This window comes from Zingiber officinale, chromosome 1A (genome assembly GCF_018446385.1).
Source record: "Zingiber officinale cultivar Zhangliang chromosome 1A, Zo_v1.1, whole genome shotgun sequence".
NCBI lineage: Eukaryota > Viridiplantae > Streptophyta > Magnoliopsida > Zingiberales > Zingiberaceae > Zingiber > Zingiber officinale.
In genome coordinates this window covers 91,489,556-91,502,164 of record NC_055987.1, presented here as the reverse complement: position 1 = coordinate 91,502,164, position 12,609 = coordinate 91,489,556, and the positions used below count along the sequence as shown (strand labels likewise).

General features: G+C 36.2%; 1 protein-coding gene across 1 annotated transcript; it reads right to left on the bottom strand.

Annotated features, from left to right (window-relative positions):
• Window positions 1-10,072: 10,072 nt before the first annotated feature.
• Window positions 10,073-11,297, bottom strand: LOC122006651. Its single transcript, XM_042562226.1, has 2 exons — window positions 10,793-11,297; window positions 10,073-10,684 (listed from the first exon to the last, which is right to left on the bottom strand). Exons 1-2 carry the CDS (start codon window positions 11,276-11,278, stop codon window positions 10,673-10,675), a joined length of 498 nt encoding a protein of 165 aa, XP_042418160.1. The 5' UTR covers window positions 11,279-11,297; the 3' UTR covers window positions 10,073-10,672.
• Between the last annotated feature and the right edge of the window lie 1,312 nt (window positions 11,298-12,609).

The following is a 12,609-nucleotide window of genomic DNA, read 5'->3' as shown; positions in this document are numbered from 1 at the left end:
TAGATAACATACACTGGTTGTGCTCCTAGATCCTCTTGCATCTGTTAGTTGGTTGAGTGAAAAGTCCAAGAGGATAATGGTTGATCAGACACTTAATGATTAAAAGTCCAACAAGGAGTTGACATGAGATGAGAAGCTCAAGTCGGTCATGGTTGATTGGACACTTGACGGTAAAAAATCTAATAGGGAGTTGACATGAGGTGAGAAGTCCAAGTGGATCATGATTGATTGAATAGGTTGACCAAACACTGACAGCCGGAAGTCCAATAGGGAGTTGTCATAAGGTGAGAAGTCTAGGTGAGTCATAGTTGATCGAACACGTGACAGTCAAAAGTTCAATAGGGAGTTGACACAAGGCAAGAAGTCTAAGTGAGTCATGATTGACCGGACACTTCGTGGTAAGAAGTCTAATAAGGAGTTGACATGAGGCAAGAGTTCAAGTGAGTTATGATAACACTTTGCAGTCGAAAGTCCAACAGGGAGTTGGCAAAGCAAGAATACCAAGTGGGGCATGGTTAACTGGATAGTTAGTGGTTGAAAGTCTGACAGGGAGTTGACAAGAGTGAAATCTAAGTGAGTCATGGAAAAGTAGATACTGGATAATAAGAAAAGTCCTAATAAGTCATGATTGACAAGATGTTAGGCATAAGATGAGAAGTCCAAGCAGATTAAGGAATACCAAATGTTTGACAATGGAGAAGTTTTGACAAATTAAGGTTGATCGGATGTTGGCAACGGAAAATCTTAGCAAGTTAAGGTTGACCAGATGATGAACAAAGAATATCCTAGTAGGTTGAAGTTAACTGAATACTAGACAAGACGAGAGTTTAGTTTTGGTAAGGCACTATCAAACAACTGATGAACCCTAAATCTTAAAATTAAAGTTTGAAGGGGTTTTCAACACTATGAATAGTGCATCAATCGACTGTGAATACTGTCAATTGATTATGACCAATAACTATGCTAAAGAAATTGTAAACGGTAATGGTGCTACAGTTATAGTCGATTAATGAGTTTGATTAATTGATTGGTAGGTGCATCAGTCGATTGATGAGTTTGAACAATTGATTGATGACATTGTAACAACAAACAAAGAGTTAAGAAGTCGACTATTCAACTCGATTGATCATGATCAATCGACTAATGTTACTGTTTAAGTGAATAGAGAGTTTATAACTCGATTGGTCGTGATCAATCGACTGACTTAGTTGTGATCAATTGATCGATGCTGAGGTGGATAAATCCATTAGGTTGATAGGTCAAAGCAACGATTGAAAATACATATTCAGAGGATCAATCGATTGATGGGAGATGACAATTGACTGATAGGAGAAAATCATCCTAACAACGACCCTAATAAAGGATGGTTTCTAGGAATATTGAAGGTGTCAATTCTTGAGGATTTGAAAACAAAGAGATGTTGAATTTCTGGGTCATCAAGAGATAATCCAAAGTAACAAAAAAGTATCCAAAACATGATTCTTATAAAGTAGCTTCCTTTCATTGTATTTACTTTTGTATATTTATATTCTTGTTGTATTGTTTGTAAGAACAAAGATTGTAAGAGACTTTTCTACCTCTGGAAGGTATTTGAGAAGAAGAAAAAATCTATGGTGGTAGAACTCTAGGACTAGGCCTTGGATATAATAGCCTTGGAAAATGTGAACCAAGTAAATCTTAGAGTTGTGCTTTTGCTGTCGATTTTGTTTCAAGTTTTCGTTGTGCAACCTAATCGATGTGAAAAGAACTATTTACCTCTCTAGCTCGCATCGATCCCAACACTAGGAACATCTATGTCATGCTCATATATTCTATGAGAACATTCCATCTAGAAACATTTCTGCCATGTTCATATATTATGGGGAACATCCCCATCATGCTCATATATTTTATGGGAATATCTTGTCCAGGATCACACCTGCCATTCGCATATCTTTTCTAAGACTATCCTCATTTGAGAATATCCTCGTCAAGGAACATACCCATCATGCTCATATATCCTATGGGAACAACATCTCTGTCATGCAAACACGCTTTATAAGCACATCCCTATCCAAGAATATCCTCATCCGAGATTATCCATGTCACGCTTATACACTTTATAAGAACATCTCATATGTGAACATCCCCAAAACCCCTCCTCAAGGGATGAACTCATGTCCATCTCCCACTCAGATTGTCATGCTACATGATTCTTATATGTAGATCCTTGTAGGCTGACAAGAGAGAGGTGATTAACCTTGAAATTAGAGTTAGAAAATCTCTTATTTTTCAAACTAGTAAGATTAAACAGTTAAATAATTATAAATCAATCAATCAACAACATAAAAGAAAAGAGGTAGGATTTACTTAGATACAACCTAAATATGCAAGTGAAAACTCTTAAGAATTCCTTTATGGAAGACGGAGAAACCTCTTACAGACTTGAAAAGCTCACAAATGAATAAGGAGATACAATGCTAGTTGTTGTTCTAATTCCTAGCTCTAGTGAGTTTTTTTATAGCCTTTTGAATTGATATTACCATTGATTTCTATTGCTTAGAAGCGTCTCCAATGGGATCCAGAGCGCCTCCTAGAGAATGAAGTTTATCCTCTTCACAATGGTAGCCAACAGCTATTGTTTGCTCCACGGTGCCTCCATCTTAGTCCAGGGCGCTTCCAACAAGAAACATGAGTGTTGGGGGGGGGGGGGGGGGAATTGTTGGAGTGTATACTAAAAACCTAGCTTTTGTATAAACATTTATAAGAATCACATTGATCAAGTGTCTACATTTATATATACCAAATGTAGATGTTCAATTAATTTATATTGTAGATAACATAGTGTGTGGTGTCACACACAGAAGATCTGTTATCGGTTCTTTATAAATTATAAACAATAGCTCACGACTGAGATGGAAAGGAACAAACCATCGGAAAAGTCATAGTGTAATTAGGTATTAGTTTATCTTGACTAAATAAATTATACTAGTATACTCTAAGTGTATTGAGCAGGACCATTTAAGGAAAGTTCTTTTTATACATACTTAATAAAAGAACAAGTCCTTAGTTATTATGGAAGTGTGTGCTCTTAATCCTAATATAATAACAAGCACATATATTTAATATTTATTTCTTTAACTTATCAAAGGGTGAGATTTAGCTTGATAAATCAATAAGCCCAATAAGTTGGGAAATGATATTACTTATAGTATGTGTTGTTGATTATAGAAGGAAACTGTGTCCTAGTAATCTAGGTTGATAATGCCCCCAAGAAGAACTCATAATGATTGTCATGTTGAACCCTGCAGGTGGACTTAGTCCGACATGACGATAAAGTTGAGTGATACTACTCTTGGAACTAGATATTAATTAAGTGAGTTATCAGTAACTCATTTAATTAATGGACATCTGATATCTTAAACACAGGGAGACTAACACACTCATAATAAGAAGGATCCCAAAATGTAATTTGGGATTGGTGCGGTAGTTCAATAATAGTTTTTAGTGGAATGAATTATTATTGATGAAATTAAGTTATGTGTTCGGGGCGAACACGGGATGCTTAATTTCATCGGGAGACCAAAATCAATTCCTCCTCTCAGTCCCTATCGTAGCCTCTTAATTATAGAGTACTATACTCACCTTACCCACCTTCTTACCCATCCTATAGGGGCCGACCAAGCTAGCTTGGAGTCCAAGCTAGGGCCGGCCAAAGGCATGGTTCATGGGTTCATGAGGTGGTCGGCCCTAGCTTGAACCCAAGCTTAGGTGGCCGGCCTTATTAAAATAAAAAGAAATTTTATTTTTAAAATTTTTCTTATGTGGATTCCATGTTTTTAAAAGAAAGTTTAAAATTTAAATCTTTCCTTTTATAGCTTTCTACAAAAGATTAAGAAAAGATTTGAAATCTTTCCTTATTTGTAGATTGAAAGGTGGATTTTAATTTTGAGAAAACTTTCCTTTTTTAATCATGTTCATGATTTAAAAGAGAGCTTAAAAATTAAATATTCTCTTTTATTGGTTTCTACAAAAGATTAAGAAAAAAATTTGATATCTTTCCTTATTTGTAGATTGAAAGGAGATTTTAATTTTTAGAGATAACTTTCCTTTTTGGAAGTCATCCACATGTTTAAAAGAAAGATTTTAATTTATAAAATTTCCTTTTTACAAAACACCATGAAGGGAAAAATTATTAGAGAATTTTTTTATAAATTTTCGGAAACAAATTAGGAAGTTTTAATTCTTGTGTGAATTAAACTTTCCTTGATTGAGGATTAAAAGTGGCCGACCATTATAATTAAGAAAAGAAAATTATTTTTAATTAAATAAATTTTCTTTTTCATGGAAAAGGAATTAAGGAAGTTTTTATTAAAATTTCCTTATTTGCCAAGACCAAGGAATATAAAAGAGGGGGTAGAGGTGCCTTCATGGTGAACAACTCTATTCTTTTTCTTTCTCCCTCTCTTCCTTGCTGGTGTGGCCGACCCCTCTTTTTTCTCTCCTCTCCTTATTGTGGCCGAAACTTCTTCATTGGTGGAGTTCTCTTGGTGGTCGGATCAAGCAAGGAGAAGAAGGAGAGAAAGGAAGCCTAGTCTCTAGCATCCCTTGGAGCATTGGTGGTGGCCGAACCTATCTATCAAGAAGGACTCTTGGTGGCCGAAACCTAGAAGGAAGAAGAAGGTGTTTGGTGGTTCTCATCTCGGAAGATCGTTGCCCACACAACGTCCAAGGTTAGAAGAGGAATACGGTAGAAGATCAAGAGGTCATTAAAGTTCACAAAGAAAGGTATTACTAGTATTTATTTTCCGCATCATGCTAGTTTATTTTTCTTTGTATGAATTCCAAACACAAGAGACATTAGATCTAGTTTTTCAAATAAGTTTTTCGAGTTTGTGTTTTCTTCTTTTTCGAATTTGTGATTCGATTGTTCCTTTTGGTTAACCTAGAGTTATTTAAGGAAATTAAATATTAGCTTTCCTTAAAAGGCTTTGTCTAGGCGGTGGTGATTACTCCCATATCTAAGAAGGTCACGTGCCTCGCCATGTAGTCCTAGAAGCCAATTTTAGAAATTAATATTTAATGAAATTAATAACATAGGTAGATTTGAATCAATAGTGTTAAGTTCCGCTTGTGATTCAAATCTAAATCATTAAGAACAGATAAGTTAAATTTGGAATCAATGATGTTAAGTTCCGTCTACGATTTCTAGTTTAACTTCTAAAGAACACAATAGGTTATTTAAGGAAAAGTTCGATACTTGTACAAAAAATTTTATATGGTAGAACCGGTACGTTTTCCTAAGACTAACCAACATGAATAGTTCGCTCACTTCGACGAATATGATTTACAGCAAAATACTCGAAGCAAAGAACTTTCCAATGCTAACACCTTGATTTACTTAGTATCCACCTCCTTAAGGAATCTGGCTCTCTCACACATACACTATGAAAGAGCTCCTTCTCGAAAATAATCTGAAGGAGGAGAAGCCTTGTACAAGCTTAAGAACAAAAATACAACTCAAAACAATGAAACAAACATAAATACAAATTGAAACACGACTTAGCACTTTAAACCTTGATTTTCTTGAGCTTTTCTTGCTTTGGAATGCCTCTTAAAGGTGAAAAATGTAACATCACTTGTCTCCCCCAAATCTCAAGAATTGGTCATGTAGAGATCTACGGAGAATGGTCACGAAAACCCCTTTTCTAAGGTTACCTAGGACACCTTAATCACTTAAGCTTCTCTTTAAGTGATTACCACGTTAGCAACCTACTCATAACCTGTATAACGACTATATTTTCAACCTTAAGCGATTATCTCAATCGCTTAAGAGGGGCGGAATTGATTAGCCTGATTGACTCCTCTCCTTTTTACTTGATCGCAAGAAATGTTGTAAGCGATTAAGCTTTCCTATTTAATCGCTATCACAACTTCTGTTTTGAACAGAAGATTTCTTAAGCAATTACCTTAATTACTTAAGGTCTGCTGAATCACTTACCTTAAGTGATTCAACACCCTTCTGTTCTCTTGATTTTAAGCCTTAAGCGATTAAGATAGAGCTTAATCACTTAAAATTTACCCCAATCGATTTGACAACACTAGCTCCTAAACCCGAGTACTAAGGTTTCTTGTCCAACATTCAATCAATCGTGACCTATTAGAACTCCTCATTATCTAGCATCCGGTCAACCTTGATTGCTGGGACTTCTCCACCAAGTGTCCGATTAATCCTTTGACACACTTAGACTTTTCTTCTCGTGCCAAATGTCCGGTACTTGATGTTGTGGTATTTCTTGTACTATACGTAGATGACATTTTGTTAGTTGGAACCAATATCAAAGTGTTGTCGGAAGTAAGAGTATGGTTGTCCAAGCAATTCGATATGAAGGACTTGGGAGAATGCGCACATATTCTTGGGATCAAAATAATAAGGGATCGCAAGAAAAGAATGTAGTGCTTATCCCAAGCTTTATATATCGATATAATCCTAGCTCGTTTTAGTATGCAAGACTCCAAGAAAGGTTTTCTATCCTTTAGGCATAAAGTATCTTTATCTAAGGAGATATCTCCGAAGACATCAAAAGAGATAGAAGAGATGAAGACAGTTCCTTATGCTTCAGCTGTAGGAAGCCTAATGTATGCTATATTGTGCACGAGACCGGATATCTGTTTTGTCGTGGGTATGGTTAGCAGATATCAAAGTAATTCAGGACAAGGACATTGGACTGCCGTAAAGCATATATTAAAGTACATGAAAAGGACTAGAGATTATATGCTGATATACCAAGCAGATGATCTGCTCCCTGTGGGTTACACGGATTCTGACTTCCAATCAGATAGGGACAAATAGTAAGTCAACCTCGGAATTTTGTGTTTACTTTAGAAGGTAAAGTCATTAACAATGGAGGAGTGTTAAGCATAGATGCTTTTTCGGACTCCACCATAGAAGTTGAGTATGTGGCAGTCTTTGAGACAGCCATAGAAGCTGAATGGATCAGTAACTTCATGATGAACTTAGATGTGATTCCTGATTTGCCTAAAATTATTGGTGCAGTAGCAAACTCGAAGGAACCACGAGCCCATAAGACAAGTAAACACATAGAGCGCAAGTACCACCCAATACGAGACATCGTATAACGAGGAGAAGTTGTCGCCTAGATTGCATCAGATGATAACCTGGAAGATCCTTTCACTAAGGCCCTTAAGGCAAAAGCTTTTGATGGCCATGTCGAGGGGTTGGGAATCAGATGTATGGCAGGATATATGGCAGCATATTATTTTACTATAAGTGAAAGATTGTTAGAGTGTATACTAAAAACCTAGCTTTTTGTAAACATTTATTTTGAAATAAAGAATCACATTGGTCAAATGTCTACATTTATATGCTAAGTATAGTTGTTCAATTAAGGCAAAAGCTTTTGATGGCCATGTCGAGTGGTTGGGAATCAGATGTATGGCAGGATATATGGCAGCATATTATTTTAGTATAAGTAAAAGATTGTTAGAGTGTAGACTAAAAACCTAGCTTTTTGTAAACATTTATTTTGAAATAAAGAATCACATTGGTCAAATGTCTATATTTATATGCTAAGTATAGTTGTTCAATTAATTTATATTGTAGATAACATGGTGAGTGATGTCACACATAGAAGATCATGTTATCGGTTCCTTATAAATTATAAACAGTAGCTCACGACTAAGATGGATAGGAACAAACCATTGGAATATTCGTAGTGTAATTTTGTATTAGTTTATCTTAACTATAAAGTTACACTAGTACACTCTGAGTGTATTGAGCAGGACCATTTGAGGTAATATCTTTTTATATTAACTATATAAAAGAACAATACCTTTGTTATTATGGAAGTGTGTACTCTTAATCATGATATAATAACAAGCATATATACTTAATATTTATTTCTTTAATTTATCAAAGGGTGCGATTTAGTTCGATAAATCAATAGGCCCGATAAGTTGGGAAATAATATTATTTATATGGTGTGTTGTTGATTATATAATGAAACTGTGTCCTAGTAATCTAAGTTGATGATGTCCCCTTAAGGAGCTCATAAGGATTGTCATGTAAACCCTACAGGTGGATTTAGTCTGACATAACGATAAGGTTGAGTGGTACTACTCTTAGAGCTAGATATTAATTAAGTGAGTTGTCAGTAACTCATTTAATTAGTGGGCATTCAATATCTTAAACACAGAAAGACTAACACACTCATGATAAGAAGGAGCCCAAAATGTAATTTGGGATTGGTGCGGTAGTTCAATAATAACTCTTTAGTGGTATGAGTTATTATTGATGAACTTGAGTTGGGTGTTCGGAGCGAACACGTGAAGCTCAAGTTCATCGGGAGACCATAACCAATTCCTCATCTCGGTCTCTATTGTAGCCTCTTATATATAGCATTATATCCACCCAAAGCCTAGCCTCTTAGCCCATGCTAGGGGTCGGCCCCTATCCAAGCTTGGAGCTAAGGCTAGGATCGGCCAAGTCTTGCTTGGTGCCCAAGCAAGGGGTCGGCCAAGTATGAAAAGGGAAGAGGGTTTTATTAAAAATAAAATTTTGATAAAATCTTTCCTTTTATGTTTTCATCCACATGGTTTTAAAAAAGAGTTTTAAATTTTAAAATCTTTCCTTTTATAGATTTTCTACAAAGGATTAAAAGAGAAATTAGATATTTTTTCCTTATTTGTAATTATCTATAATGTGAAAGAAAGATTTTAATTTTTTGACAAAACTTTCCTTTTTGTAACCATGATATAAAAGGAGTTTTAATTTTAAATCTTATCTTTTATAAATATCCATAAAAGAATTTAAAAGAGAGAGATTTTAAATTATAAAATATTCCTTTTATAGCCAACCACAAAAGGGATTTATAAAAAAGATATTTTAATTTTTGTTTAAAATCTTTCTTTGTTTGTTTAAACATATGGTGGCCGCCCATAGAGAGGAATAAAAGGAAGTTTTATTTTTGTTATAAAACTTTCCTTTTTTGGATTCATCAAGGAATATAAAAGAGGAGGAGAGGGTGCCTTCATAAGACATACAACTTATTCTATTGTTCCTCTCCTCCATCCTTGGTGGTCAACCCTACCTCTTCTCTTTCTCTTCTTCATTGTGGTCGGCGGCATTATCTCTTGTGGAGCTCTTGGTGGCCAGTAGCTTGGAGGTGAAGAAGTAGAGAAATGAGGCATTGTTTTCTAGCATCCCTTGGAGCATTATGGTGGTGGCCGAAACTTGGAAGCAAGGAAGACTTTGGTGGTTTTCTTCTTGGTAGATCGTCACCCACACGATGTCCAAGAAAAGAAGAGAAATACAATAGAAGATCAAGAGGTTATTGATTATAAAGAAAGGTATAACTAGTAGTTTTATTCCGCATCATACTAGTTTTCTTTGTATAGATTTTGAAATACCAAACACAAGAGGCTAACGATTCTAGGTTTCAAATTTATAATTCAAGTTTGTGTTTCTTTTGTTTTTTTTCGATCTTATGATTCGATTGTTCTTAATAGTTAAACATAGGGTTACTATAAGGAGATTAAATATTGAATTTCATTGAAAGACTTTGTTTAGCAAGTGGTGGATGATCTCATACCTAAGAAGGCCTAGTGTCTCGCCATGTTTAACCTGAAAGTCGATCTCTGAAATAAATATTTAGTCAAATTTGTAACATGGGTGGATTTGGATTAATAATGTTAAGCATCGTTTGCAATCCAAGTCTAAACCTCTAAGAACAGATAAGTTGAATTTGGAATTAATAATGTTAAATTCTGTTTGCGATTCCAAATTTAATTTCTAAATAACACAATAAGTTGTTAGGAATAGTTCAGGACTTGTACAAAATTTTTGTACAGGAGAACCGGTACGATATTCCGAGTAGCAACCAACAGATACAAGAATCATCATCAATAGGCATAACATGAAACAAACACAAATGACATAAATATGCATAAGGACAGCAATAGTTAAATAAAAGTAATTGACTAAACAACTTAACAACAATTAAACAAAACCTAACAATGCATAAAAGTTAAACATGTGTCACATTGTCACCCTATGATACAAGATCAACAATCATACATAAATAAAATTAACAAAGTATAATAACAAACAATCTATCATGTATAAGAACATAACTATGATAAGAACATAATCACATAAATCAACATAAAAGTAAACTAACAACTAAACATAAAATAATCAATCAAGAAAGTAAACTAAACTATCCAAATTACTCAACTATGATCACACCAATTGACTACCCCTGCCCGTCACATGGAAACATAAAATAATCAATCAAGAAAGTAAACTAAACTATCCAAATTACTCAACTATGATCACACCAATTGACTACCCCTGCCCGTCACATGGAGGCTCGGAGATGGAACCACCAGTCCGGTGGACGGCAACACCAATGACTGAACCTTTGATCTACAGCTCCCAACAGCACGAACCACGTAAAGTTGACAGCTTAGACGAAACAGAGGAAACAACTCGTATCACCAACCCAACTCAAAATTCCAGCACGATTGAAGATAGCACAATTCCAGCTCAAATGAAGACAACAATCTTGTTTAATTTCTGTCAGAAGTGAGGAAGAACTGAGGTTAACTGTGAAGCATCAGCTAGAATTTGGGATCAGATGGATGCTTTTGTCGGAGAAGAAGAGCAGCAAGGTCAACTTAGTTTCTGCCAGAATTTGATACACATTGAAATTGCTAGAGTTCCTGCTTTCGCAACCACGTCTGCGGGAAGATTTCACAGCACTCAATGATGGAATTTCATAACAGAACTCACCGGAGAGGAAGAATTGAAGCCAGCTTCCTCCTCTATTGAAGTATCCTTGCGTTCGCAACCACGTCGACAGGGAGTTCGTCTGAGGTAGGGACGGAAGGAAGAAAGGACCTCGTTGGAGGAGATGAAACTCCAGTAACCAGCTGGAGAAGAAGATAACACCGACAACGCCTTCCTCAACTGTTGAAGAGAGGCGTTCACAACCACGTCCACAGAAGTACACCGATTTGGAAGAGAAGGGAAGGAACCATTGGAGCAGAACCACTCCGGTGAGAACCCTAGGTCGAATCTCACCCCGCCGTCGCTGGATTGGAGAAGATCAGAAGGAAACTTATCGCGCTGGATGTAGAACCCTTCTCCGGTAGAAGACACCGAGATGAGGGCGTCACCTTCACAGGATCTGCCGGAGATGCCGCCGTCTGTCGTCGGATTGAAGAGAATAGTGGAAGATTGGAAAGGGGCATCGGAGGAATTGAGGAAGAAACGCATACACTAACGGAGAGAAAGCCGAGCCAGCGAACCCATGAACCGGTGAAGGCCTTTTATTCCTCCCTTGAACCGGACCAAAATGAATCTAAATTTGAATCCCCACTGAACTAGACCAATTCAGTTGAACCGACAGAGGCTGAACCCAATTGAATCACTGAACCAACTTTGTCATTTTTAAGCATACAAATGAGCCAGAATTTCCCCCTTTAATCTCCAATTGAACCGGTACTTCTTGAACTGGCTGAACCAAACCGGCCCACTAAACCAAATTGAACTAGTTCGATTACGTATTTCTTCTCGGGCTTATGAAATTGGCTTTGAAATGAGGCTTTGAATGTGTGCTTCTTTTCTGCTTAATCTTCTCTAAACCTTTGGCAATTGAATCAAATCATATTGATCCAATCAGTACTAGAAAAATTATTGTCTATCTCAATTCCTATAAAATAATATATAATCAAATAATAGTCATAATATCCATAAATGAATAGAAATTAAAATAAACACTATCAATTATCCAAACTCATGAAACATACTACAAGCACAAATTTAAATACATAAGAAGAGAAAAATATCGATAAATAACATTAAAATAACCTGTCCAAATACTGGTTACCAGTCCTCCATAATCCACTTGGACTTTTAAACACAAGATATTCGGTCAACCTTTGACTCACTTCGACTTTTCTTCTCATACCAAGTGTCTGGTCCTCCATGACCCACTTGAACTTCTAAACACCAAGTGTTCGGTTAACTTTTGACCCACCTAGATTTTTCAATGTCTGACTTTACTCATCAGGACTTTTCTACACTTAACTTCACTCACTAGAATTTTTCCACATGACTTCACTCACTAGGTTTTTCTCACTATCTAACTTCACTCACTAGAACTTTCCAAATGCCTAGCTTCACTCGCCAGGATTTTACAATTGTCTGGCTTCACTTATCATGACTTTCCATCTATCTAGATTCACTTACCAAGACTTTCTAACTGCTTGAATTCACTCACTACGACTTTCTAATTGTCTGGCTTCATTCATCAAGACTTCCCCACTACCTGGCTTCACTCATCAAGACTTTCCAACTACTTGGTTTCACTCATCAGGACTTTTCGCACCAAGTGTCCGATCCTCCATGACTCACTTAGTTTTTCTTCTTCTGCCAACCATTCTGTTGGTCTTGCCCTTGCCTAACATTCAGTTAGGACTTTCACAATTAAGTATCCACTCAATCATGACCTACTTGACTATTCTCTCACATCAAACTGGTCAACCTTTGACCAGTGGAGAATTGCACCAACAATCTTCCATATGGATGATTGTACCTGCAATCTT

Excerpts from the sequence above, each read along its gene's own strand:
- LOC122006651 (XM_042562226.1), bottom strand. The coding sequence starts at position 11,278 with ATGCGTTTCTTCCTCAATTCCTCCGATGCCCCTTTCCAATCTTCCACT.